This window comes from the organism of the source record quoted next, assembly GCF_019968955.1.
Source record: "MAG: Porospora cf. gigantea A chromosome Unknown PgA_NODE_254_length_25818_cov_343.612, whole genome shotgun sequence".
Classification (NCBI taxonomy): Eukaryota; Apicomplexa; class Conoidasida; order Eugregarinorida; family Porosporidae; genus Porospora; species Porospora cf. gigantea A.
In genome coordinates this window covers 1-25,818 of record NW_027151541.1, presented here as the reverse complement: position 1 = coordinate 25,818, position 25,818 = coordinate 1, and the positions used below count along the sequence as shown (strand labels likewise).

Sequence of the window (25,818 nt, the reverse complement as noted above, 5' to 3'; positions counted from 1 at the left end):
CGACGCGTTTCATGAACAGGTCGGGTATCCACAGCGCCAAAAACAGGTCCCGTGCCCTATGCTCTTCCTTCCCATGGTTCTTTCGTAGTTCCACAAAGTCGAAAACGTCAGAGTGCCATGGCTCCAGATAGCAGGCGAATCTAGACATGCGCCCATTGTAATCGACGTATCGGGAGGCCGTGTTGAACACGCGCAGCATCGGAACAATGCCGTTGGAGCGGCCGTTCGATCCCCGGATGAAAGAACCTGTGGCTCGTATATGAGACACGCAAAGCCCTATGCCGCCTGCGGTGTTGCTGATCAAAGCACACTGCTTCAATGTGTCGAAGATTCCACTAATTGAGTCCTCCTTCATGGTTAACAGAAAGCACGAACTCATCTGGGGCCGACGCGTTCCCGCATTGAATAGGGTCGGTGTGGCGTGGGTGAAGAACTTCTGCGACATGAGGTGATACGTTTCCATAGCCTTCTCAATCCTTCCGCAGTGAATTCCACAGGACACGCGCATCAGCATGTGCTGGGGCCTTTCTACGATGGAGTTCCGAACCTTCAGCAGGTACGACCGTTCCAAAGTCTTGAAGCCAAAATAATCGTACTCAAAGTCTAGTCTGTAATCAATTTCTTTGTTGATACGATCGGCATTTGCGACGATGAATTCGTAAACATCTTCAGAAATCAGCGACGCACATCTCCCCTGTTCATCAGTGTACTCGAACAGCACCTTACACGTCTCCAAGTAGTCATCGGCTGTGTTCCGGTGTAAATTTGATATCGCTATCCTGGCAGCCAGTTTGGAGAAGTCTGGGTGTGTCGCCGCCATGTATGCACACGTCTGCGCTGCCAGCTCAGAGAGCTGAACTGTCGACATGCCGCAGTACACCCCGCATATAACGCGGTCTGCCACGAGAAGCGGATCCACCAGCGCATGCAAACCGTCACACAGAGCACGCAGGTCCCGGTGCAACCGGTCAACCTCAGCCGGCTTCTTGGCACCTGTACGAGTAACCACGTGCATGGAAATGATGATATCGCATGACTAGAGGTCCAGCTCCAGTTTACGTCGTTTTGGCCCACCCTCGTCCCCCGAGGCATCAAAGGGATCGGAATAGACGATAACCTCCACGATGCGGGGCGGCGCTTTCGGCCGGCCTTCCTGGTTGGTACGTAGGGCCTCCATCGCAGCCAGCGTTTCCTTGCCGCCTACCAGCCGGCCGAAGATTGTGTGCTTGTCATTCAGGTGCTCCGCGGAGGCGAACGTCAGGAAGAACTGTGATTTGTTGGTGTTGGACCCGCTGTTGGCCATCGAGAGAACGCCTCGGCCGGTGTGGCGCAGCTTGGCGCGGAACTCGTCACCGAATGTCTCCACACCACTAAAGGCCGGCACGCCTCCACGGCCGGTGCCCTCGGGGTCTCCGCCCTGCACCATGAAGTTGGGAATGCACCTGTGGAATATCGTGTCCCTGTAGTACCCAGACTTGCAATGCAACAGAAAGTTGTGGCAGGTTTGTGGCGTTTGATCACAATAGAGCTCCAGGTTGAGTGGCCCCAAGTCGGTAACCAGACGGACGAACCCCTTTTTTCCTGACCCCTTGATGCTTCTGTACAGATCCTTTCGTATTTCTTGGTCCGTCATTTCACGATACTGCTCTTGACTGCGATCCACCCACGTTGACGTCACAGATGACGCATGAGCCGGAGTGGTGTAAAGTTGGCTCATCGGACCCCTCGGTCTTTCCTCCGGTCGCGGGAAGAGAGCAGTGTGCTCTTTCTGCAGCGTTCTCTCCGCTGCGTGAATTTTCCGTATCAACCGCGTTTCGTTGATTCGTGGGCGACTTTCGTCGTTAGCCAAAGGAGGTGGGGGCCTCTGGGGCAGTGATGGAGATTCCTCAAAGATGGATAACTTCCCCAAATCATCATTCTTTATAAACTGGAAGTTCGCCAACTCTCGACTTTCCACGTGGCGAGGGTTCTGAATGTCAATCAGGTCGGAAGACCTGAAGGGTTCATTGGTCATCAAGTCTCTCCAGTTGTTCGGCCTGCGACATAATGTCTGAATGGCATCGTCGCAGTAAACCACCCCCGATTGTGCATTCGCCACGATGTGAGTGTGGTTTGTGAAGACCTTGAACGTCACGGGACAGTGGAATTCTCCGTCAGCATTCTTGTGAAATGTGAGTGGAATGAGGTCTGAAAGCTCCAGAGGCGAGCCGTCGATCGGGTTCTTCCCACACTGCTTGATGTAGGGGATGATGTTCTCCGCCTCGAAGACGATGCCGTTCCGCAGGCAAACGGGGTGTTGACTGAAGGGCAACAACGAGAGCCCGCAGCAGTAAAAAGGCAGCGATCTGAATGGCGCTCGCTTGCGATAGGCCTTGTACCCTCCCCAATCTGAGGCGAACTCGGTGGGTATTAGATATAGTTTGTCCTTTGAGTGCCGGTTTCGTTTGCCCATATCGACGGATAATCGGAAATTATGCTGTTCAGCTCGCTTCGAGTTAATACTGGCGGTTGGGGACCTACGAAGGCTGTGGTTGTCCCAGATAGCGAGTTCCTGTCTCCTACTCAGGCGTCCTTCCCTTTTGGACTCACCCAGTGTCAAGAACGGCTCGGTCGGCCGTGCGATTTTACCTACCAGACCCGACTGCGCCAGAAACAGGACCCCAAGAAGGCTGACGAGTTTCAGGTTGTGCAGGAGAAGACCTCCAAGAAACCTAAACAGTACAAGAAACCCACTCACTACCAACAGAACCTGCAACAAGGAAACCGTCCTCAGGTCCACATTGTCGGCAATGCGAGCCTCAAACCCACATTGGCTCCGAGGTCTAAGTGGCAGAAACAGAATGCCGCTCGACAAGCACACCGACAGGCACAACAGGCGCAGCAGAACGCGTGGTACACTCGGGGCAAAGCTTTTAACGAATGGTCCATTGAGGTGGCTGGTTCGTGGACATTAGTGTCGCAGATCGAGTTGAATAACCTAGTCAAACTTCGGCTTAACGACAAGGCCATCGAGTTTGAGGAGTTGGGATGGAGAGGATGTCTCGGCCAGATTGACAGGAAGGCCAACGAGAAGATCACTCCCAAAAAGCCTGTGCAGTTGCGCCCGGCAACACAGCCGGACAGCGAGAAGCCACTTGACTTCTACTGGAACACCACAACAATGGACGAACTTCTTGCGGAGAAGGTTATTGAGGACGACACGATTAACGTAGCAGCCACCGACAGGTGTCTGGCCGCGCTCATGGCGGCAGCACAGTCGCGGTACTCTTGGCACTTAATCGTGCGGCGTTTCGGCAACAGCATCCTCATTGACAAGCGTGATGGGTCTACCGTCGACACAATCCAGGTCAATGAGACCAACCGCTCGAATCCGCCGAGTCCACAGGACCCCAACAGGATCGACCGCCCTATGGAGTTGTCCGCTGAGGCGGTGAAGATTACGCAGGACTTCTCACAGCAAATTTTATCGCCTACTCTGCATTCCACGTACGAGGAAGCGCCTTTCGTGGAGGATGGCGACGTCCCAGCCAGACAGGCCTACAGATATCGGACTATTACGCTGCCTCCTCTTGCTGATAGCTCCATCTCGACGCCTGTGAAGTTGGTGACCCGGTCAGACGTCGACGCGTCGATATCCACGCCCAGTGGAGACAAGCTGGCCGTGGTGAGGACGCTGCTGGAGTCCGACGACCAGGGTCCCTCGTGGATCAACCAGCTCGACAAAAGTCGTGGAGGCCTCGCGGCTCTCGAGTTCAAGAACAACGCTTGCAGTCTGGCTCGATGGCTTGCAACCTGCCTCCTTGCCGGAGCCGAGACCCTCTACCTTGGTTGGATTTCGCGATGTGTCCAAAGCGACAACAAGAAGCACCGCGTCTTGTTGTGCCAGCAGCACGCCGCCAGTGTCCTCAGCGAGCAAATCGGACTCAGCGATTCCAATCTCTGGGGTATACTCCGCTACTTCGTGGATCAGATCACCGCTGGAGCCACCGAGGATGGCACTTATATCCTCGTGAAAGAACCTATGAAGAACGTGGTGAAGTTGTACCGGTGTCCAGACGAAGACGAAGAGTGATGTGGGCCAATGCATGAACGACTGGAACTCAGAATGCGCGCTAACCAATTTATCGATGTTATAAAATCAAAGCCTATCGAGGAGATAATTCTGTACGTTATCCGAGCTCTTGCCTCTCCGGATTTCGATGCAGACAAGAGGACGGTTGGATGCAATGCCCTATTCTACGCGGTGCAGAGGACTGAGAATCGTACTGAGGTCCTGGACGTGCTTTGCCGACTGGGGTGTGACCCTCTAGCGGTAGATTCTGTCGGTCAGACGGCGGCTTTCTACGCCGCTCGAGACGGCCACATCGACGCTCTGGAAAGGCTCTTCCAGTCGGGAGCCGACATCGACTCCGTCGATCAGTTCGGGCAGACACCGGTCTTTTATGCAGCCAGAGAGGGTCGTACTGAGACAGTGAGATGGCTTGTGACACACGGCGCGGATCTGAATCGTCCTGACAGCGAAGGCGATAGACCTGTCACATACGCCGTCAGAGAGGGACAGCATGAAACCCTGGGTTCCATGGTGGCTATTGGCGCAGCCACCAGTTTCAAAAACAAGCTGGGCTCCCGACTGACTGACCAAATCAGAGGAGTCCTCGATTCTGAGGTGCAGACGAAGCTGAACGACATTCTCGACGCTAGCGCCGCGGTTCAGTTGAAACGGCGGTCTTCCAACCGAAAGCGGTTTCGCTTGATGTTCTACAGTGCGGACGCTGAACAGTTCGTGATGGCCTCCGGACGCAAGCTGCAAGAGTTCGAGCAGCGCTTTTCAACTGTTGGCCTCTGGGCGTCGAGGGCACCTATACCCCCAATAAGAAGTTTCCCCGTGACCATCCTGCAAGAGCAGTGGTCGGTGCGCGTAGGTCGATTTTTAGAGAGTGTTCCGAAGGAGGCCCAGGCGTTCAAACTGCTCCGAAAGAAGAACAAGGCGGACCAGCTCCGCTTTGCTCGCCTTGTTTCTTGCCCGATGACGCTGACAGTCATGAAGATGAAGTGTGTAGCTGGGCGCTACAGACGCTTGCAGGACTTTGTAGACGACGTGGAACTCCTAATTGCTAACCATGAGCTGGCCGACGACTTCCACGTGGCGCTGGACGCGTTCAAACACTACTGGTCGGAGTTTGTCATGGATAGTCATATCCAAACGCTGCTCGAGAAGGAGACACGTCTTGCCTGTGTTCTGGGTGGGGACCTGTCTAGGACGGAACAGAGTTTACTTCTTGAGGAATCGGAAGAGACAGGGACGCCTGCAAGCCTGCTTGGCATAAGCCTTCGACCGTTGCACCTGTGATTCTTGGAGCCCTCGAGCCTAGCCTGCGCGCCCGACATCAGACAGCTGCTCCTGCAGCTCCCCAATGAACTTCTCACTTTTAGGGCCAAACACGTACAATACAGCAGAGCGGGATACCACCACACGACTGCAGCTCCTCTGCTCTACATATGCATTCGTGAGTATGATTGGTGAGACCCTCACAAGACGCCCCACCACGACGCCCGTGCGCAAAACAACGGTCACGCGCTCGCCCCTGAGCGACCTCAGGATCTCGGACCAGAGCCTCATCCAGTTTCTCCGCTGATGCAGAACCTGATCTCTGTGAAGCAGTGCAAACATTTTATTTTGCTGTCGCAATTTTCGATGCTACAGGTTCGGTACTACTCAACATGGGAGGCAGCCATATTACATTGCAGCGTCAACAAAGGCGCTTGGAAGGACGTAGCCCTTCGCCGACAGGATCGATTCGGCTGGCTATGTGGCGAGCTCCCAGCTGACACGCGCGAGGTCGAGTTTGTCGTAGCGACATTGGACAAGACCGCATGGGATAAGGCTCCTGGCGGGGGAAACTACGCCAGCGACGTCCGTGGGGACACACTAGTCTTGGCTTACGGGCAGATGGCTTTCCCCAAGAAGGACAATGCGATGATGCTCGTGGTGGACTTGGACGGCACCCTCTTCGGTCACGCCGACCACCTCAAGGCCCTCAAACGCCACTGGCTGCTGCACCACACCTGGTCGGGATCCTCGCTGGTCTACAACACTGGCAGAAACATGAAATCCACTCTGCAGGGTGCACTAGCTTGGGACGCTCCGGCGGCTGACTACCTCATCTGTGGCTGTGGTACGGAGATGTACCGGGTGAAACCCAGCGCTGGTGCTCCCCAAGAGGGTTTCCCAAGCTGGTGCCCGTCCCCTGAGCACGTAGAGTGGATTCCCGGCTGGAAGCGGATCGTTGAGTCAACCTTTGACAAACGCAAGGCCGAGTTGCTGATTGCCCCTTTCGTAACTCAGGGGGTGGCTGAGATTCATGGAAACGATGATGATGATCGTTTCCGCCTGCCTACGCTGATGTCCACAGCCTTCCTTCTGGGCGAAGCTGGGGAGACGAGTGGAGCGTCTAAGATCCAGGCCACCCTTCAAGGCTTCAACGTGGTCTTCAGCGGGGACGGACCTGACCAGCGGTACGTGGACATTCTCCCTACTTCTACCAACAAACGGGAGTCCACAATTTTTTTGGCCGGCCTTCTGAGTCGTCCCCTAAGCCAAGTTCTGGTTTGCGGCGACTCGGGGAACGATGCGGATATGTTTAAGCACCCAGATGTTCGTGGCTGCTGTGTGGCCAATGCCCAAAGCGACCTCGTCGAGTACCTGTCGAACAATTCTAATGAGGTCACAGATCATGTAAGCGCAGAGAGGGGGACTCATTCAGATTTGCTTCGCGTCTCGCCCCTGCGCCGGCGGCATTCTCGAGGCTATTGTTTTCCACAAGTTTTGCACCGATGGACACCTTGTTTAGAAACTCTCATACGACATAAATTATTGTGTGCACAATATGCCGACTTACGTGTCGGACGGCCCCATCTGGTCACTGCCAGTCGACTGCATCGTTATGGTGGCCATGTTTCTGCCTGTGCTGGACGTTAGTAGTCTGTCGGCTACTTGCCGGGGCATGTTTCACGTGTGTAACCTACAGGCACTGTGGGACCAGCTCTACATGCGAGATAAAGCTTCCAAAGAGTTGCCTATACCTGAGTCTGGCTTGATGCGCTCCTGGATCAGGAAGCGCGAGAGACACCACAGCTTTTCAAAGAGTGACTATCTGACACGACGAGGATGGTTCCCTCGTCGCGCCTCCGTCGCCAGAGACACTCTAGACAATGCTCCTTTCAAGCTGTCTCTCGTGCAGAAAGCCGCCATTCACACTCGACTTCCTCCGCCACCAGCACCAAAAACACCTCCGGCATCTCCCAGATCTTCAAGAGTCTCATTTTTGCTGCATCCGGCAGACAGACCTGTCGAAACTCACTCGCCCAAACTGACTGCTGTTGCGCAAGCGTCGCTGGACGTCGTCCCGACTCCATACCCGTTACAGTTACCGCCTGACATGTCGTGGGTGAAGACTGTCGATCCGCCCTCGACGGAAGGTGACTCCCCCCCAATACCGCATAGAAGGCGCGAGCTGCACCCCTCTCGGATCCCGTGGGTCCACACACAACCGAGTTCGGACGTGCGGTTCGATATGCAAGGCGAACGCATGCCTCTGACCTGGAATGGCACCCGTCGCTTTGAAGAACGAGCAGACAGGGCGGTGGTGGACATACGGACGGCTGGATTCAACACGTTCTACACCACAGAGCGTACGGAGCAGGCGGCCATGCAGAGCAGCTGCTCTCTGGGAGTGCTGGATCTGGACCTCGGCGTCGTCGACAGCCGCGACTTCCACTGCGACAGCGCCAACTTCGTTGACGTGTACGACGATCTTATCGCGGTAGGAACGTCAGCTTCCAACCTTCACCTTTACAGCTTCGACGGGGAGAAGCTGGTCGACAGGGCTGTCTTGGGAGTGGAGGTTTGTTCTGACGGCAGTCACGGCAGGCGCAGCAGCCTGGATCGCGCACTGAACGATGCGCGCTTCACCCGGGAAGGGAACCTTCTGGGAGTGCAGGTCAGCGGGCGGTTCCCAATATGCGTCAACCTGATCGACCTGGAGACCGGAGAGCAGGAGACTGTCGACTCCAGGAGGACGCGGAACTTCTGGGTCCATTCGTTAGAAACGGTGGACAAGTCCAAACGTGAAGTCTTCTGCATAGGCGAACATCGCCTCTCCGGCGAGTTCGGCGTGTTGCAAGCTGACTTTAGATGTCACAGACCTATCGTCCAGAACGTTCCGGTATCCAAGTGGCTGCTGTGGCCCCTAAGAGTTCGCGACAGGTGCTGCATTGTACACATAGTACCCGACAACGTCTCACTGCATTCAAGGCTACGGGTGATAGACTTTCGCTACCCTACGTCTCCTCCCACGACGATTGAGAGCCTCCGCCTCCGAGGAGGTGTGTACGACAGCATCGTGAACCCGTTTGTACATCCCGACTCCTTATCAGGCAGCATTTCCACAGGCAACCATCGGGTGGAAGATTTCACCGTGGACGGTGACCACTTGCTGGCTCTCACACGCAACACCCTGAGAGAGCTGCCTCAGAGTATATGGCGCTACAGTCTGAACGACCTCTCCCAAGAGCCTGAGCTCCTTTATTCCTGGAACTTCACTGGCGAAAGTCAGCTGGAGCTACTAAGCGTCCACCAGAACAGTGAGTAGAGACGCGGGTTTCACACAGATGGTCTTGCCTTCAGTCAGGCTAACAATATCACGCTTCTTCGAGTTTAAAAGACAACTCCGACACCACTCCAGAGCTCAGGTCTAGAATCGCTGCACAGCCAGTTGCCGCGAAGGGCGGCAGGCAGATAATTGTCGTTCCATTGTCCAGTTTTTTGTAATCGAATTTATCCGACTCTACCGCAACGACCGCTGGAAAATCATATGCTTGTAAGACAAAGGGGTCAAGATCTCCGCCGAAAGGGAAGCAGCAGAGTGTATCGGGGGCCGTAGGCGCCAGACAGCGTGCTCGGACACAGAGCTCAACGGATTCTAGCGCATCCTCAATGCTTGTGTAGCTTCTGACGTCGGTCTCGCCCTGGTTGCCCATACACACTATGTGAACCCTCTCATCCTCGGACTCGACGAGGAGTCGTGCAGGGTTCCTTGCACGCATAACTGCCCCGTGGAGGCTCGCCTGCTTGGCGATGCACTGGTGTAGTGGCTTCTGCGGCAGGGAGTACGTCGTGGGGTCCTTGGGCCCCGGCACCAGCGTGAGGGGCACGGTCCGAGCGAAGTCGGCCATCTGGCTGTCCAATCTACGCACGTAGCGGTGAAGGTCCGCCTTCTCGGCGGGGGCTAAGCCGAGCACGTCGCCGACGACGATCAGGTGGTTGATTCCCGCAGCTGGAATGTCGTCGTCATCGTCGGGGTACTGCCCTGAAAGCCAGTCTCGTAGATTGCAAGACTGCTCAAGAGATTCCGCATGGCCCCACTCGGGAGCCGATATAAGGGCGATACGCGCCTGGAAACCGGGGAGAGCGGTCTCTGGCAGTGGTGGGAATAGAAAGTCGGTAACAATGATTCTCCCAGTGGTGGAGTCGTATCGTCCTCGTACCGCCAGTACCAAACCTGTGACGAGCTTACTGAAGTCTCCTGGCCACTGCAGGTCAACCCTAGCAGTCAAATCTTCCAGCCAGAGGCTGTCGTCAGCTGAGGGGCCGATAATCTTCGCCTCCCCCAGTTTAAGTTTGTGTAGTAAGCTGTCCAATGCGCTCGGTTTCAGACGCATGTTCTTGAAGAGTACCCCCACGCCTGCCACTTCATGACTTGACACAACCATGTCAGCTATATCTTTCACTACGATGTCGGGCCACTCCTGCTTGACATGTGAGCGTAGCTCCCGCTCGAGCATGCCAAGCCGTGCGGTGTACAACCCAGCGTACTGGATTTGCGGGTGAAGTGGCGGCTCTGCGACGCGAAGTTCCTTGACCTGCAGTGGAACCCGTGTCGTGGCTGCCTCAGCGGGTGATCCGTCACACGTTACAGTGATTTCCACCATCAATCAACAAGAAAGAAATGGGAATAGGCCTGTAGGGCCAAGAAATCGTAATATTCCCGTGATGTGCTCTGGTGAGACGGACTTCGTGGACTCGATCAAGGAAGGGCTAGCTCAGGTCTTTCAGGCCGCATCCGACTTGTCCTTGAGACAGGCCATCCGGGAGCTGGAGGAGAACATTTGCGATTTAGGGCCTAATCAGAAACCAGAGGTGCTGCGTGAAGCCCTACAGATGTCCTGCGTGGGTGTACTGCTGGAACTGCCTGTTTTGCACCGTCTTGAATCTGCGCTTACGAACAAGCACCGCTCGTTCTTGACAACCGTCGTAAACTTCGCTTCGAAGAGCGATCCGAAGTTTCTTCTACAAGGAACCATGGCCGCGACGGTGTCGGCGTTATCCAAGGCCAAGAACGTCGATGACTTCGCTCGATGCCTGGTGGTCGCTCTGCGACTATGTCCACTGGTCTGCCCCGACAAGGTTGAACAAGTCCTACGACCGCTTCCGGTCTTTGAGGCGACGCAGCCGGGTTCCACACGCATACTGGTCTCGATTATCCTCGCGTTCCTTCAGAACCACGTCTCTGCCCAGTCTACCGTCTACAAGCTGCTGATGGACGACTTTACCTCCCCTGCTGCACTTATCGCTGTGGTAAAGGTGGGCTTGGCGGACACATCTTTACTGGTGAAAGCATTGCAGAGTTATCCCTCCTGGGTCCTACCCCAATTTCGATGCTTTGCTACCGCTGCAGACTTCAACAGGCCAGAGCTCGAGGCGGCTGTTAAAAGGGAGATGCTCAAGGCGCCAACGAAGACTTCCATGAAGCTCTGCGACCTGCTGCCCGCGGTGCCTCTTTCCGACCCGTCCAGCCTGCTTTTCCCAGAGGTCGTGCAGATGGCTGGCTCTCACTTCACCGAAGCTTGCGTCCTCGTGCGCTGCGCATTGAAAACAGACACTACGAAGTTTATTTGTACTGCGTTCGAAGTGATGAGTCAACTTAAGACTCCTGCTGAGAAGTGCACCCTGATGAGGGCGATGGCCCTGGCGGCGACCGGCGCGGGTACTATGTCGGATGATGTGGTGGAGCTGATTTCTGGATTCCCCGCGCTACACGAGGACTTGCAGAAGGAACTCGTGGTCCTTAAGGTGCGATTGGGGCTTCCCGTCTCCACGCCGCATGCGCTGCATCACTACCTGAGCCTGGCTTTCCTGCCTGATGACACCCTCTACAAAACGCATCTGCCAGTCAAGGAGCTGGAAGAGGCTCTGGCAGGGATGAACTCCAGCACCGCGTCCAGGCGTCAGGTGGCTCTGGCTGCGTTAATTGTTCTGCTGAGGTCCGGCAACTCCAAAGCAAGAGCCAGCGTGCAGAACAATTGGCCGTCGTCGGGCTCTATGGAGCAATTCTTATCTCTTGCAGCAATTGGCGTGTGCATGCGACTTGGAGTGGACCACATTGTCGATCTGAATCTTATTCTGCAAGGGCGGTGCCGACGGACTCTATGGACTGATAAACCCAGCGCGGTCGGCTCCGTCGAGCATAAACGGATTCTATGTCAGACGCCGCTTACGTCCATAGCGACTCCGATGCTGCAGATGTACGTCGACGCCCTCTTTGATCGACTGTTCTTTCAGTCTGACCCGGCTGGTCTCTGGCCTTTCATTAGGGCTTTATGGTCAATCAGCAGGACCAGCAGCTTCGTTGAGCTGCCCTCCGCTTCCAAGGCTAAGATGCTTCTTATCCTCCGGCACCCGGCGCATCCGTAAGTACCAGGTGAGGTTTCTCACGCAGACGTGTGGCTCTTGGCACCATTGAATGTCGCGTAGGAGTCGTTCACCAACAGACGGTTTCATCTATAGCGAAAACTGCAGAGAGCGCGCAAAAGCGAGTACTTGGACTTGCAGCAGCTGACGTGCTGGCATCCTTGGACCGGACGCCCAGCGAGTTAGCAGACTGCCTGTCGTCGCTTCTTGCGCCGAACGACCCGTTTGAACTGACTGACGATGACGAATGCATGTTTTTCACTCCCTATGATACCCTCTACGAACGAGATGAGGACGCGCTGACTGCCTTCTTGAGGGAATCTCAGCACAAAGCAGATGTCGCAGACTCTGTTGAAGTCAAGCCTATCTCGAAGCCTGTGACTCAACCCGCAAAAGCGGCGTCCAAGGCCGCATCCAAGGCCACATCCAAGGCGAAAACAAAGTCGAAGGCGTCCAGTGCCGCGAAGGCCCTCCTGGCAGCACGTACGGGCGTAACCAGCACTAGCACCAAGCAGGTCGAAAAGCGCAAGGAGGAAAAGAAGCCTGAGGTTGTCGTAGCTGTGGAGGCGGCCCCCCTTACCAAGCTGGACAAGCAGAACCTTCGAAAACTGGAAGTCGGCCGATACAGTGAGACCTTTCTCTGCCGACTGCGGCTCGCCACTGCACTTGCCCGCGGAGGGTCACGGTTCCCTATCCCCAGCCTCTTGGCGTTCGCCAAGCCTCTGCTGCGGTCGCCGGTGACGCGCATGGCCGCTGAGACCATCATGGGTGAGGCTGTCAACCGGTTAGTGGCAAGAGAGAGGGTGACGCGGCGATCGTTTCTGCCCGCATGCCTCGCAGCCGTCGCGGCCGATGAAGTCTTCGACAAGGGAATGGTGACTGCATTGCTGCAGAGTGTTGGGAGAGCGGAGCTGCTTCCGGAAGAAGTGGAGCTTCTTTTACCTGTCCTGTTCCACGCTATGACTAAAACGGTAAGCGTGGGCCCTGAAGCGACGAGGGCCGCCCTGGATCTGCTGACCTTACAAATCGACCTCGCTGCTGAGATCCGTCCGGTCACTGTCTTGAAGTCTCTCACGAATGTGATGGCTCTGCATGAAGATCTCATTGCCTGCATTGCCAAGCCTGTGTATGCCCTGGTAACCAACATGAAGTTGGATCAGGAGGCGGTGCTCGCACTTACGGAGATGGGCCACCACGAATCGGAGGACGGACGCGCCATGGTTCTTCAAAACGTGTTGCAGCTGGAGGAGCACCAACTGCTACCCGTAGCGGCGATTGCACCTTTCATGTACGACAGCACTAAGGCCATTTCACAGATGGCACGCCTGCTCATCGCTCGGTCCCCACAGTGGGACCGAGCCACAGTGGCGACCTATGCTACTGCCTCCTTACACAGCCACGTGGAGTGGCTGCGTGAAACCGCAGCTAAGAGCTTCGCGGAGCACGTCGATGTGGACTCCCCCGCAATCGTCTCCCTGGTAGAGTCCTTCTACGGCATCCAGGACGACTGGGAGACGGCGGTGATTGCCCTTGAGGGCTACCAGGCCACCAAGGAAGAGATCATGTTCATGCAAGGTGGCAACAAGATGGACAAGGCCCTTGCGTTGGCGACCAACGGCCCTCACAGAGCGAAGATTGCGGTTCTCCGTGCCCTCGTTGAAACCCAACGGTTGGGAAAGGTGACGGCTCCCAGCTTAATCCAGCAGGTGTTGAGACTGCTGCTAATCACGCTAAGTCGGCCCGAACTGCGCCTGAAGGCGTACTGGCCCTTTGCATCGGCTCTCTTGGAGTGCGTAAAGGAGTTTGTGACGCTGACGGTTCCTCTTGACTTGGAGAACAACCCTAACCTCATTTTTGACGTCGTGCAGGATTTCAGTGAGACCCACCGAAATCTGCCGCCTACGGCGCCTCTTAAGACGACGTCTGTCTCCGGTAAGGCCGGTGTAGTGGCCGGACTCGAACCGGCCCAGGTACGCATGGCTTGTGCAGTGGTGCAGGCTCCAGTGACGAAACTGGTGACTACGACGCACATGCTCCTCTGTCGCCGGGTGCTAGACGCCTCGCTGGCTGTCTTTCTCGATGACACCGACTTCTTCATCCAGGACTGCCTCACTCCTCTAATGCCAGCCGTCTGTGCCAGCGGGATTGTCGCTATGCCTGTACCGGGCCAACAGGTCATCCACAGAGTTGGCCGTGACTTGGTTGATAGTCAGCTAGACCGACTAGTTGTCGAGACTGACTCGGCCACGAGAAGAGGCCTGTCCTTAACGATTGCCAGTGAGATTAAGGGGTTGGGTGTCGTCCATATTCGAAGCCTTGGAGTTCTAGATGTGAGTCTTTGGATTTTCCTCCAATGCAGCGTATCCTTCTTCATGCTAACGAAAAGAAGCGAGACGTCACAGCCAGATTGGGCGTGCTGAGCCTTATCGAGGGCTGTGCCCGGGTTCTTGACCGCCTACTCGAGCCCTTCGTGTCCCTGTTGATCCCCATTCTATTAACTTCCATGGCTGATGGTCACACGGAAGTTCGAGAACTGGCCGACCGTAGTAGCAACGCTGTTATGAGCCTATTGTCTGGGTACGGCGTGCGTCGCGTCATGCCTGAGTTGGTGTCAGTGGTTCGTGACGACGGAGCCAAAGCGAAGACTGTCGTGGGAGCATGCGAGATCCTGGGATCCATGGCACACTGCACTCCCAAACAACTGGCCCTGTGCTTGTCCCAGGTGGTCCCTACGTTGAACTACGCCGTGACGCATGCTAATATGCAGGTGCAACAGGCTGGCGCTCGGAGCCTTGAACGCATAGCTGGTGTCATCCGCGACGTGGAGATCTCCGCCATTTCGCCTCTGATCGTGAAATCTTTCGTGGACCCCACCCCAGCCAACATCGAGGCCTGCCTTGACGGCATCCTCTCTGCGAGCTTCACCCGTAGGATCGAGCCCGCATCTTTGGCTCTACTGATTCCTGTTGTGTCACGTGGTATCATCGCTAACAAGGCGGACGTCAAACGCAAGGCGACCTTTCTCTGCGCCAACCTGATCAAGCTAGCTAGATCTCCCCAGGACTTCCTGCCCTTCTATCCAGAGCTCCTGCCTTTGTTGAACGTCACCTTGGTGGATCCTACCCCGGTAGTGCGTTCAGAGACAGCTCGAGCCTTCGGAAGAATTGCATCCCTTTTGGGCACCGATCTGGCAGAGGAGCTGTTGGTGACTAGCTTCGACCGGCTGAAAAACGCGACGACCTCAGTCGAGAGGTCCGGCGTAGCGAACGCGCTCGCCGAAGTCTACGCGGCCCTCGGAGTCACCCGACTCCGTAAGGATATGGACCGGATAATGCTGTACTGCGCTCACAGGATGGCCGATGTCCGTGAGGGGTTCGTGGGGCTTTTCGTGTACCTTCCAGTGACACTGAAGACGGATTTCTCAGATTTGGTCCCCAACATTCTACCCACGCTACTCCACGCGCTGAGTGACCCTGTGGAGCCCGTCCGCGATGGCGCCTTTCGGGCCTCCAACGTAATGGTGAAGGACTTCGGAGCGACACACTCTGCTCTCTTCTTGACGCCGCTTGAGAACGGCTGCCACGATGATGACTGGCGTATCCGCCAGTCGGCAGTGCTTCTGCTGGGCACCATGCTCGACCGAGTGCTTCGGCCTGCTTCGGAAATCGGAGCGATCGGCGGCGAACAGATGCTCATGGAAACTCTTGCTCTCGAGAGAAGGGCCTTCATCCTGTCATCTCTTCTTATGGTGAAGTCCGACGAGAGCATCCAAGTTAGACAGGCGGCCAACAATGTGTGGAAAGGGGTCGTTACGAACTCACCCAAGACTATCAGAGAATTGCTACCTATTCTCGTCCCTCGTCTTCTCAATTTCCTCGGGTCAGGGTCTGAGCAGAAGATCATGGGTGCCTCTCGGTGCCTCGGTGATTTGGTCCAAAAGTTTGGCAGCCAGATTCTTCCACGCATCTTGCCCGTATTCACCTCTACGCTGCAGGACCGAAGAGCCGAGACAGCGAAGTCTCGGCTGGGCGTGATGCTCGGCATCAGCCAAATCATCTCCGCCAATCTGGATGCCAGTCACGAAATGGTGCTTGAGCTGCTTCCTTGCGTGCAGCTCGGCCTTACTGACACCGATGAGATCCGGGAAGAGAGTATTCTCGTCATGGCGCGAATGGTCGACGCTGTGGGAGAAACTTGCCTTCAGGAAACCATACCAGAACTCATCTCCAACCTTCTCAACCCTCCCTGCTGGGACCCTGAAGACTTCGATGATAGCAAGATGAAGCAGCTGGAGGGCATTGAGGCTCTTCTCGGTCTTCAAACTGCGCTTGTGCTCCCATTCGTCATGAGCCTAAGTCTCAAGAGGCCGATTCATGTTTCCAAGATACGCTTGCTGGGTACCCTCACTGGGATAAAGACTCTGAAGGTGATTGCGCAGCAGGTGGAGGTCGTGGTCCCGAAGTTGCTGGATGTTGCGTGCAACGCCGAAGATGAACACCGCGACGTGGCGTTTACTGAGGTAGCGAGTTGCCTTGGGAAAATACTAGCCAAGGTCGCCCATCCCACCACAAGACACTCTGTCCTGCCTGGAATCATTGACCACGTGCGCCCTGTTGGACTCACAGGTTCATACACCGACACATTGGCAGGGCCTCAGGAGGAGCCCAGCGCCCACGTCACCACCGAACGGCGGGTGCTTCTGGCTGCGCTGACCCTCGTTGTACCCAATGTGGACACCGAGAAGACAGACTTCGTCCGTCTGATATTCCCCCTGACCGTCCGTGTTATGCTTACGGACACCGACGAGGCCGTCGTCAAGGGCGCCATGGCCCTGTTCCAGGCGGTGGTCCTGCAGTGCTCCGCGGAGTGTCTGGACATGCTACCGGATTTCAGGACTCTTCTGTTCAACGCGGTGAAAGACCCCATTTCGGCGCAGGAGGTCGATCATGTCCTGCCTGGTCTCCGACATAAGGAGGTCTTGGAAGCGGTGATTGCTTACACCTCTACTGCGCTGCAGACCACGGACTCCAACTACAGAGAGCATGCTGCGATCGTCTACGGATTGCTGTTCAGCCATGCTGAGCTTTCCGCGCTCAAGCCCGTGTGCCTTAAGGCAGCTGGCAGCCTTATCCGCCTCTGTGCCGAGCGCCTGCCTTCTACCGTGAAGTGCGCCCTCCTTCATGCCATCACACGCCTCGTAAAGGCTGCCGGGGTGCAGCTACGCCCTATGGCACCACAGCTGCAAACTACCTTCCTCAGAGCGGTGGTTGATGCAAGCAGCCAGCAGGTGCGCAACGCGGCCGGGATGGGTCTACTGGTCTTTCCCACGTTGCCAGGCGCGCGGCTTGACAACGTAGTGGCAGAACTGACGTCCAGAGCAGAGATGGAAACAGATAATGCTGTCCGTAGTTCTCTCCAAACGGCATTGCTCAACCTACTGGAAGGCATTCCTGCCACCGCCAAGCTGGCTCCGGCCACCGTACAGAAGCTCTGGACCTACGCTCGCAGCGCCGAGCACAGCGAGGGAGGCTGGATCGCTTCAGTTACTTTCGCCAGGTACCTGCCCGACGAGGACGTTGACGACGCGCTCAGATACGTGCTGACTCGGCGCAAGTCACCACTGGTTCCAATTCTGAGTGCGCCTGCGTGCTGGCGTCGCATCGAGCTGCAGCTTCCTGAAATCCTCGCCTTCATCCGTCAGGCGTGGATGGACAAGTCCTCGCGGTTGTTGGGCATGGAGAGCTTCTCTGCAGTGTGCTCTGCCCACAAGACCGTCGACGAGGACGAGCTGTTCGCCCTCACTGACGAGCTGTGCCAGGTCGTGAAAGCCGTTGGCGTTTCGGATACGAGCTTCACACTTTCCAGCATCAAGGCTGTGAAGACCTTGGCCCGTTACCACCACCCAACCGCACATAACAGTGCCAACGTCCCCATTCTCGCGTCGTTGGTCGATATCGTCGTGGACTGTCTGCAGTTCTCCAATCCGGCCGTGAAGCTCCAATCTGAGCGGTGCCTGGTGCATCTAGTTCGCCTTCCCTACGAGCTGGAGCTGGACATCTTTGAGCAAGTCGCGCCGTTTCTGGACGCGAGGAAGCTTAAATTTCTCTCGGACTACACAAAGCGAGTGCTCTCTCGTGTTGGCCGCGCCGAATCCGACCATGATGACGAGTGATTCTACACGATCTACCAAATCTTATAGTCAATTTCGTCGTCGCTTAGCAATGCCTCATATCGTATGCCCTACAGGACAGCGAGCTCCAAACAGCAAAATCCAGGTGTCGGCCCCCGTTGCCCGTTCAGGAGGACGCAGCCGCTCCTCTATCGCCCTTCGCCGTCGCTGTGCCAGCCGTCGCGGCTCCTTCAGTCGTCGGGGGTCTGTCAGTCTGCCCCACGAGGCCTCCGCCAACTACGTGCGCTCTGCGCCTCGCAAAGCGGGATTGTGCATGTGTTGCACTGATCCGATATCCTCCGTTGGCACGGAATTGGGGTACACACTCATGCAGCAGCGCCTAATCGCCTTGTGTCAGACCTGTACCGACGTCGGACTCGTACACGAGCAAGACGATATCGACGAGAGCTTGGATCGCGTGCTCGCGACCCTCAAGAGGCTGGGCATGGACCCGAACCACCCCCTGGAAAGTCGCCCTCTCCCTGTCGTAGCCACTCCAATATCCAAAATCAACGCCTCAAGTAGAATGATGCAAGACCAGGTGGCTCACGGAGTGAACTGCGACGACAGGAATCAGCTGCTCGGGCGTACGGATGTGGTTGCCCTGCGCTCCAAAACCAAGCGCACGCCTATAATTCGCCACGTTCACATCGGAAGCAAACTGCCGTGGTTCGTTTTCGAGTCCACGCTGGCGCACGAGCTGACGCACGTCTACATCTGGATCTACCGGACATCCCGTGACCTGCCCCTTCTCACAGCGGAGAAAGAGGAGCAGATATGTGACAGCGTCGCCATCTGGTACTTACACCGAGTACTCAAGACTGGAGGGCTCACCTCTACGGAGCGTCACCTCATCAGGCACCGACAACGAGTACTGCGGTCCCGCTGGAACAACCCGTTTATCGAGGAGCAGGCAGAGGCCATGGCTTCGATGCGTACTCGCTGGACTACGCAGTGGCTAGATCGTTTCATCGGCCGCGGTGATGTGGAGGTCGTCAAGATCTCCCACTGGTCGCCAGCCAAACAGAAACTTGTACTCAACACGGTGGAGGAAGGAGACAGGAAGCGTTCACTCATATCCAAGCTGGAACCCGACCAGAGAACGCGGAGGCGAGCCTCTGGTTTGGGACGACGAATTTGACACCGTTGACGATTTTTATCGCGAATCAGTTTCGTTTGTAAACTTATTGTATGGCGATGTCACTTTGCGGCCTCGACCTTGGCTTTCTGCAGCCCCGCGAACTTCTGCAGTTTCTCTTCTCGCAGCTTCTTCCTCTGCTCTGCAAGACGCTCAGCCTCCGCCTCAGCTTCCTTATCACGCTTCTCAATCTCGTCGTACACCTGCGAGCAGTACTCGTCGAAGCCCTCTCCGTACTCCACAACAGAGGTGTCGCCAGGAACAATGAACAGTCGACAGTTGGTTTCATGGATCAGGCGAGCGTCGTGGCTGATTAGAATGACTCCGCCCTTGAAATGTTTGAGGCCCTCGATCAGAGCCTCCACCGACTCCATATCCAGATGGTTGGTGGGTTCATCCAGAAGCAGCATGTGTGGTTTCCTCTGGGAAATCGACGCGAGCACGCATCGCGCCTTCTGTCCTCCAGAAAGCGCGCTGATAGGCAGCTTATGACGGTCACCTTCCAGCCCAAACATGCCGAGTTGCTGCCGGGCATTCGCCTCGTTCAAATTGTAGGTGTCTTTTAGGAAGTCTACAGGCGACTTATCGAAGGGTAGATGCTCCTCGAAGTGCTGGTCGTATACAGCGATCCTCAGGCCGTGCTTCCATTGAGACTCGCCTTCGGTGGGCTTGAGCTTCTTCGTGATCAAGTTCATCAACGTGGATTTTCCTGATCCATTGTGACCTACGATCGCGACACGATCTCCGCAGTCGAGGCCGAAGTTGACGTCTTTGAAAATGGGAGTACCCGGGACATAGCTGAAGTCGACGTTGGTGAGGCGAATGTAGAACGAGGTGTCATCAGGCGAGAGGAAGTCGAACTTGACACGATAGGGTCGTGGTCGATCCATCAGAGTTCCCCACTTCTTGATCACGGCTTCCTCGGCCTGTTTTTTGGTCTTCTGGCTGGCCTTGTGCTTCTTCAGTTCCTTCTGCTGGGTCTCGTAATCCGATAGAAGCTTATTCCAGTTCTGGTCCACTTGGCGGCTGAAATGCGCGACGTTTGTGGTGTTGTAGGTGTCCAGCTTCATGTTGTTCAGATGCAGAATGTTGGTGCACGCCGCCTCGATAAAGTCCTGGTCATGGCTTACTGTGACTGCGGTCTTCTTGAAGGAGTGCTTCATATAGTACTCTAACCAAAGAACAGCAGGCAAATCGAGGTGATTCGTTGGTTCATCCAACAGAAGAAGATGAGGCTCAATGAACAAAGCCGAAGCCAGCGCTACCCTCATTCTCCATCCTCCCGACAGAGTAGTCGTACCATGAGTCATCATAAACTCCGTGAACCCCAGTCCGCTTAAGATGCGTCTTACGTGCGGCTCGGCCTTGTCAACTTCCAAGAACTCTAGATCGTTGATGGCTTCCAACATCTCGTGGTGCAGGCGCTCCCAGGTGCCGGTATCGTTCACCCCATCAGCTTCGGCCTTCTCCATTTCTTGAATGAGAGACTGCTCGCGGTCTATTGCTTGCTGTCGTTTCGTATGACTCGACAGCACCTGCTCCACGACGCTAACATCAGAGGCCTCCTTCTCCTGTTCCACCAAAAGAATGTCAAAGTCGGGCACAGGTAGCTTCCGACTCTCAATAAACCGAAGAAGCGTGGTTTTGCCCCGACCATTCGGACCTAGGAACCCGTATTTGCGGCCCTTTGACAGCACGAGGTCCGCGTCACGGAATAACTCACACTTCGGAGCAGATATGGAGAAGCCCTTCACCACCACGTCATCTCCCGTAGCCTTCACCTTATCTCCCTCCTGGATTCCCCTCAAACTGATGCTGAAGGCCGCAAGTTTATCCTCGTCAACCCGCTTGGCAGCGATCTCATCCTCCTTAGCCTGCTCCTCCAGCTCCATCAGTCTCTCCAGGAGTCGCTTCTCCTTGTTGGAAAGCTTCTTGCCGGCCTCCACCTTCGCCTGGAGTTCCTCAAGGGTGAGCTGTTTGGGAGCCATCTAAGAGGTGGTGTATTTATGCAATTTGGACGACGTTTAGCTCAAATGTGGCTTCTGACGGTTCTCAGTCCGTCTCGGCGTGTGACAGATAAAGCTGTTGAAGTGCCACAGACACAGGGACACATGAGCAGCGCAATGCAACTGTTAGTTGACAAGTAACTGAGGCCAGTCGAAATCAGCGAAGTAGGGGTGACTGACGATGTCTCTAACGTCAGCGTGGCCCTCCAGCAGCATAGTAATGAAATCGAAGGTGACCGCCTGCATAGTAGGGGGTCGCAACGGCAGCTTCCTTGCTTTACGACTGATGATGGCGCTGCTCAGAGACGGCGCGTGACCCCAGGGAGGTGAGCCCTCTATCAGCTCATACGTGAGAACTCCCAGCGCATGCCAATCATCCTCAGGCGATGGAGCCGGAACGTAAAGAGGCGCGTCAGGAACCGGCATTGAGGTCACTCGAGCACTCGTGGTGCCCATTGAATGGTCAGAGTTCGACGTGCGCACTACTGGAATCGACACTCGACATGAGAAGGATCCTTGGGGCCCGTCCAGTTCGCCAGAACTCATAAAGCTCCGAGTTCCAAGGGGTATTCTCGAGTCCGACTCCTGCATCGTCTCCAGCCTTGACATTGACATGATGTGCATGGCGCACTTCTGTGGCCCCGCAACTCCCTGCAACGCCGACGAGCCGAAGTCGAAGAGGATCGGGACCGACTGGTCACCTCGACGCGCGAACCGCACGTTGTCGCACTTGAGGTCACCGTGGACCACACCCGCAGAGTGAAGCCCCCCCAACGCGAGTGTCAGTCGAGCAAGCAGCTCCTTAACCTCGGAGTGAGTCATGCGTGTGCGCAGATGTGCCAAGTCCGGTCCATCAAGGTACTCAGTTAAAAGAAAATGTCCTGGGGCTCGCTCCGACCCGGTGTCGAAGAGGCCTATAACTCGGATCGTGTGGACTGACACCGCCCAACTCGTCCACACGTGAATATGGGTTGATGGGTGGGTCTCGGGACCTGCGAAGTCTGAGAGAGGGAGGCTTTTCTCTTTCGTACTGTCCTGAGTGATTGCCCCGGAGAACCCACACCTGCGCCACGGAGGTAAGTCCGTTTATAATGGAGTTGCCGTTGCATCGATGGGAGCAGTTCAAGTGACATACAACCCGGTTCTCGTGCTGCAGAGCCTTGGGGTCGTCCGCGTGCTTGATTACTAGTTCTGTCAGTGAGTGTATGTCGTCGAAGTCAGTTCCTCGATTCACCAATCTCAAGGGAATGCGGTGATAGTCGACTGCCAGTGGACTCGCAGGATTCAAAAGTTTCATCATATTCTTCCGAGCAACCGTGAAACCCAGCTGGATCTTACGCATTATGGGCTGCTTCTCCTCCTCCCATTGCCGGTCGTAGAGCCGGCATTGGTAAGCGGTGGATGACCCTCCCCGGCCGACCATCCGGTTGCGGTCAAATAGCAGTTCGTGCTCATCTAGAGGGATCCGGAACTGGACGGGCTGTGCAGCAGTGGGCATGGCTGGGAGCTGGACCTCCGTCAACAGACTAGCACAAGAGAGAGGAATTGCACAGGCAGGCATCATCTCTGGGGAGCTATCATCCCCCAACAGACCTCGATTTATGACCTCAATGTCCTTCTGAGTCAGGTCGCGGAGCTGAGCAGCTGCAGTAAGGGTTCCTCGCTCCACTCACTCTCATCCACGTCCTGCGACATTTTTTTCTCTGTAATACGATTTCGGCCATTTCCACACTTCCCCATGTACCTCAATAATTCGTCAACTAGGAATTCGTGTCAAAGCGATACTAGCAATATCCAGGCTTTCTCTTGATGTTTTCACGCAGCAGCTGCTGCTGCATAGCCTCGATGAATTTCTGCTCTGTAAAGGGCATAAGAGGCGTGGTGGTAGGAGAAGATCTTATCCGGCAGTCCTCGTCGGCGAAGCGTGGCGCTGTCGGTCGGTTCCACTTGACTATCATCGGTTTAGACCGACCCTCATCAACCCATAGTGGCATACGCGTCTGCCCTTGTCTCAGAGGGAAGAACGGGATGGTTTTGTTGCGTGGTGACACGTCAGACGTCGTGGCGCATACTTGGAAGTCGTCAGTCATTTCCGTCTCGGTTTCTCCTCGAACTATAGGTCCGTCCATCGGAGTTCTCAACACGACCGTCGGCCCCGGCCTGGTCCTGTCTTCGCAGACAAGCGGAGTCCTCCACTCCTTCATCATGATGGGCTGAACGTATTGCCGCTGCAACTGCTGCATATTAAGTCGTGGGACGGCAGGTTGGGCGACACGGCCTTGCATAGCATTGCGTACTTCAGGTAGAACTCTCTGAGGCGGGGGCGCTGTGTACGATGCTATCATCTCCTGGCGAGTGATCTGTGCTGGCTCTTCATAAGTCGACATCGAGGATGAGTCGTGGTACTCCGCGAAATTTTCCTCCGGCTTCTGGCTTGTCGTCAGCGAGGTGTCTCCGGGGGGAGTTACATCAAAGGAGCACAGTTCGTCAGTTCCCGCCTGCTGAGAAACGCCCGAGTCACTCAGGTCCAACAGAGCCATCTCCTGATCGTACACCTCGTCGTTCCTCTCTTCTACCGCCTTGGACTTTCTCAGGAATTCCGCTACCAGCTTTGACTTCTCTGCATATAAACGGTCAACATACGCTCGAGCGTCCGGAATGGCCTTCTTCCAGCTGGTGGACTGCGACTCGCCGACGATGTTGCGCAACAAGGTCAAAACTTCAGACTGCTTTTTCTCCACAAGTCGCTGTTGTTCTTTGCTTTTACCGACCTCCGCCTGCAAAGTCTCGCAAGATTTCTCCAGATCACGTTTTTCTCTCTTGAGGTTCTCTAGTTCTACGCCCGTCATGAGACTGTGGAACTGCTCATCTAGGCACTTGTCCCGCTTCCTCATTCCGCGAATCTTCATCTCAGCCTTCTTCACTGCTTTGTGATGCCGTTCCTTTCCAGCGGCCACCTTCGAGTTGAAGGCACCCTCGTCGTTTCTGAGGTCATCTTTGGCCTGTGCGATTCGTTGTAGACAGCTCGCTACCTGATCTTGCATCTTTCGTAATTTCGTAGTCTGCTGTCTGCTCAAACGTGGCGCGTCAAGTTGACCAGGACATGTGCGTGGCCGTGAAGAGGAACGGGCTCTGCGAGTGCGAGTATCAACAGACGGCATCCCTAGAGAATTGCGATCAAATATTTGCCGGCATTAGCAATATCACACGCGTTGGAGACCGTAGACACAATTAAAGATCATCCATAATACATTTCAAATGGCTTTCTCGAAGTCTTACCGTTTCCTACTGGAGCGCGGATGCCTTGCACCGTACGATCCACCAGTCGAATAGACCATGGGAACTTCGGTAACCATAGGAGCGGAGGCGGCGGAAAGGCTTCCAGCTAAAAAGGGCGGAGAAGTAATACTTGGCGTTCCAGCAGCGCTTGTCCGTCTAGAGTAGATATGTGATGACATCGAAGACGGAGAAGTAATACTTTGGCCAAAATCCGACTTCTGATCAGAAGGCTTGGGAGTGTAGTCTTTTTGAGGCCTATGTACCCCCATAATGACTCCACCGTGCGATGGTCGCGGTTCCTGCGAGAAAACCTCCCTGTTGCTGACAATCCTGCTCGGACAGGGCTCCATTTCAATCTCATAAGTTCGAGAGCTGACATTCCGTACCTCAGTTTCGAAGGGGGGAAGAGACTCGCGTTTCTCGGTGACTTGACCCAGTTGGTGTGTGACAACTTCACCATTAGTGCCAGTCACATCAACTCGTGTAAAAAAATGAGGGACGCTGCTCGAGACCCAGGTGCTCTGTGACGCGCCGCGCGTCATAGGAGACACCTCGCCAGGTAACTGACTCGCGAAGGACTTCCTACAGGACTGCGAGTCGCGCGGCGTCATAAGAGAGTTAAAAGACTGCATTCGAATATATATATTTCCTGGCTTATTCAACACTTCTTGTGGGGCCTGCACTTCTGATGTACTTGTGTCTTCTACTGCCAGCGATAGCCGCCGTCGAGGAGAACATCCAGCTGAGATTTCAGATGCGTAAGTGCTCCGAGATGCCCAAGATTCAGTCAGCGTCGAATTGACGAAGAAACTAATCACTCATCCAGACAAAACAACTCAGGCTTTGGCCGTGGGTCTATGTTCGCTGGTACCCAATTTCTACTGGGATCCTGCCACTCAGAAGTGCAACTATTCAAAGCGGACACCGGATTTTTTCTAACGCTGTGAAACTTTCTTCCCCTTGGGCTGCTTCGTCTTGGACTTCGCCTTACGCTGCTTCTTCTTGCGTGGTTGCTCGACCTTTTCAATTGCTGGCCGGGACTTCTTATGGGCGACCTTTTTCGCAAGGGCCTCAGCTCGACGCTTTAGCTCCTTCTGCGCCTCCTCATACACGGCTTCGTAGTCGGGCTCCACGCCGCAAGTCTCCATGTACGCGTCATAGTGTGCAACCGTAGCGTAGAGCATGTCCTTCTGTGCGGTATTCGCCCGCTGGAGAGCTGCCAGTAAAAAGAGCTTCTCAGCGACCGGCTTGGGGTCCACGAAGAGCGTGATCTTCTGAAGGACCTTCTCATGCACCCACTGCTGCGCCGTCGCGTCTAGCTTGAATGACGATACGAACTCCAAGAACGGTCTCGTGAGCTCGAGGCTCGCCGGGGCGTCAAGCACCTCGCCCTGGGCCACTGTGGATAGGAGCTCGATGTACTTGTCAGCCATGGCGAATGTTAGACCTGGTGCTGTTTTCATCAAACTTGACGTCA

General features: G+C 55.5%; 12 protein-coding genes across 19 annotated transcripts; 6 read left to right on the top strand and 6 right to left on the bottom strand.

Annotated features, from left to right (window-relative positions):
• On the bottom strand, positions 1 to 2,452 carry KVP18_004753 (uncharacterized protein; the record flags this gene model as incomplete). Of its 3 annotated transcripts, XM_067957695.1 has the most annotated exons (2): positions 1 to 993; positions 1,075 to 2,014. In XM_067957695.1, coding segments are annotated over 2 exons (1,933 nt in total), but the record flags the coding sequence as incomplete, so codon positions are not given. The 3 variants fall into 3 exon arrangements, with proteins under 3 accessions (XP_067810950.1, XP_067810951.1, XP_067810949.1); XM_067957696.1 differs by lacking the exon at positions 1,075 to 2,014 and having other exon boundaries at positions 5 to 1,015; XM_067957694.1 differs by lacking the exon at positions 1 to 993 and having other exon boundaries at positions 1,037 to 2,452.
• Positions 2,453 to 2,473: 21 nt separating this feature from the next.
• KVP18_004761 (uncharacterized protein) lies at positions 2,474 to 4,072 on the top strand (the record flags this gene model as incomplete). Its single annotated transcript, XM_067957708.1, has 1 exon — positions 2,474 to 4,072. The coding sequence occupies one exon, from the start codon at positions 2,474 to 2,476 to the stop codon at positions 4,070 to 4,072; it is 1,599 nt and encodes a 532-aa protein (XP_067810963.1).
• Positions 4,073 to 4,105: 33 nt separating this feature from the next.
• On the top strand, positions 4,106 to 5,350 carry KVP18_004756 (uncharacterized protein; the record flags this gene model as incomplete). Its single annotated transcript, XM_067957700.1, has 1 exon — positions 4,106 to 5,350. The coding sequence occupies one exon, from the start codon at positions 4,106 to 4,108 to the stop codon at positions 5,348 to 5,350; it is 1,245 nt and encodes a 414-aa protein (XP_067810955.1).
• A 285-nt stretch (positions 5,351 to 5,635) lies between these two features.
• Positions 5,636 to 6,851, top strand: KVP18_004764 (uncharacterized protein; the record flags this gene model as incomplete). 2 transcript variants are annotated; one of them, XM_067957712.1, is given in 2 exon segments in its annotated part: positions 5,636 to 6,736; positions 6,747 to 6,851. In XM_067957712.1, 2 exon segments carry the CDS (start codon positions 5,636 to 5,638, stop codon positions 6,849 to 6,851), a joined length of 1,206 nt encoding a protein of 401 aa, XP_067810967.1.
• Positions 6,852 to 6,887: 36 nt separating this feature from the next.
• On the top strand, positions 6,888 to 8,651 carry KVP18_004762 (uncharacterized protein; the record flags this gene model as incomplete). Its single annotated transcript, XM_067957709.1, has 1 exon — positions 6,888 to 8,651. The coding sequence occupies one exon, from the start codon at positions 6,888 to 6,890 to the stop codon at positions 8,649 to 8,651; it is 1,764 nt and encodes a 587-aa protein (XP_067810964.1).
• A 49-nt stretch (positions 8,652 to 8,700) lies between these two features.
• Positions 8,701 to 9,990, bottom strand: KVP18_004757 (uncharacterized protein; the record flags this gene model as incomplete). The annotated part of the gene is made up of 1 exon (XM_067957701.1): positions 8,701 to 9,990. The coding sequence occupies one exon, from the start codon at positions 9,988 to 9,990 to the stop codon at positions 8,701 to 8,703; it is 1,290 nt and encodes a 429-aa protein (XP_067810956.1).
• Positions 9,991 to 10,051: 61 nt separating this feature from the next.
• Positions 10,052 to 17,921, top strand: KVP18_004754 (uncharacterized protein; the record flags this gene model as incomplete). The annotated part of the gene is made up of 3 exons (XM_067957697.1): positions 10,052 to 11,748; positions 11,778 to 14,079; positions 14,109 to 17,921. 3 exons carry the CDS (start codon positions 10,052 to 10,054, stop codon positions 17,919 to 17,921), a joined length of 7,812 nt encoding a protein of 2,603 aa, XP_067810952.1.
• A 49-nt stretch (positions 17,922 to 17,970) lies between these two features.
• On the top strand, positions 17,971 to 19,059 carry KVP18_004759 (uncharacterized protein; the record flags this gene model as incomplete). 2 transcript variants are annotated; one of them, XM_067957706.1, is made up of 1 exon in its annotated part: positions 17,971 to 19,059. In XM_067957706.1, one exon carries the CDS (start codon positions 17,971 to 17,973, stop codon positions 19,057 to 19,059), a length of 1,089 nt encoding a protein of 362 aa, XP_067810961.1. The 2 variants fall into 2 exon arrangements, with proteins under 2 accessions (XP_067810961.1, XP_067810960.1); XM_067957705.1 differs by having other exon boundaries at positions 18,193 to 19,059.
• A 59-nt stretch (positions 19,060 to 19,118) lies between these two features.
• On the bottom strand, positions 19,119 to 21,044 carry KVP18_004763 (uncharacterized protein; the record flags this gene model as incomplete). Its single annotated transcript, XM_067957710.1, has 1 exon — positions 19,119 to 21,044. The coding sequence occupies one exon, from the start codon at positions 21,042 to 21,044 to the stop codon at positions 19,119 to 19,121; it is 1,926 nt and encodes a 641-aa protein (XP_067810965.1).
• A 144-nt stretch (positions 21,045 to 21,188) lies between these two features.
• On the bottom strand, positions 21,189 to 22,757 carry KVP18_004758 (uncharacterized protein; the record flags this gene model as incomplete). Of its 3 annotated transcripts, XM_067957704.1 has the most annotated exons (3): positions 21,189 to 22,097; positions 22,126 to 22,706; positions 22,736 to 22,757. In XM_067957704.1, 3 exons carry the CDS (start codon positions 22,755 to 22,757, stop codon positions 21,189 to 21,191), a joined length of 1,512 nt encoding a protein of 503 aa, XP_067810959.1. The 3 variants fall into 3 exon arrangements, with proteins under 3 accessions (XP_067810959.1, XP_067810957.1, XP_067810958.1); XM_067957702.1 differs by lacking the exons at positions 22,126 to 22,706; positions 22,736 to 22,757 and having other exon boundaries at positions 21,189 to 21,884; XM_067957703.1 differs by lacking the exon at positions 22,736 to 22,757 and having other exon boundaries at positions 21,925 to 22,626.
• Positions 22,758 to 22,846: 89 nt separating this feature from the next.
• On the bottom strand, positions 22,847 to 24,106 carry KVP18_004760 (uncharacterized protein; the record flags this gene model as incomplete). Its single annotated transcript, XM_067957707.1, has 1 exon — positions 22,847 to 24,106. One exon carries the CDS (start codon positions 24,104 to 24,106, stop codon positions 22,847 to 22,849), a length of 1,260 nt encoding a protein of 419 aa, XP_067810962.1.
• Positions 24,107 to 25,276: 1,170 nt separating this feature from the next.
• Positions 25,277 to 25,794, bottom strand: KVP18_004755 (uncharacterized protein; the record flags this gene model as incomplete). 2 transcript variants are annotated; one of them, XM_067957698.1, is made up of 1 exon in its annotated part: positions 25,277 to 25,794. In XM_067957698.1, a coding segment is annotated over one exon (518 nt), but the record flags the coding sequence as incomplete, so codon positions are not given. The 2 variants fall into 2 exon arrangements, with proteins under 2 accessions (XP_067810953.1, XP_067810954.1); XM_067957699.1 differs by having other exon boundaries at positions 25,277 to 25,774.
• Between the last annotated feature and the right edge of the window lie 24 nt (positions 25,795 to 25,818).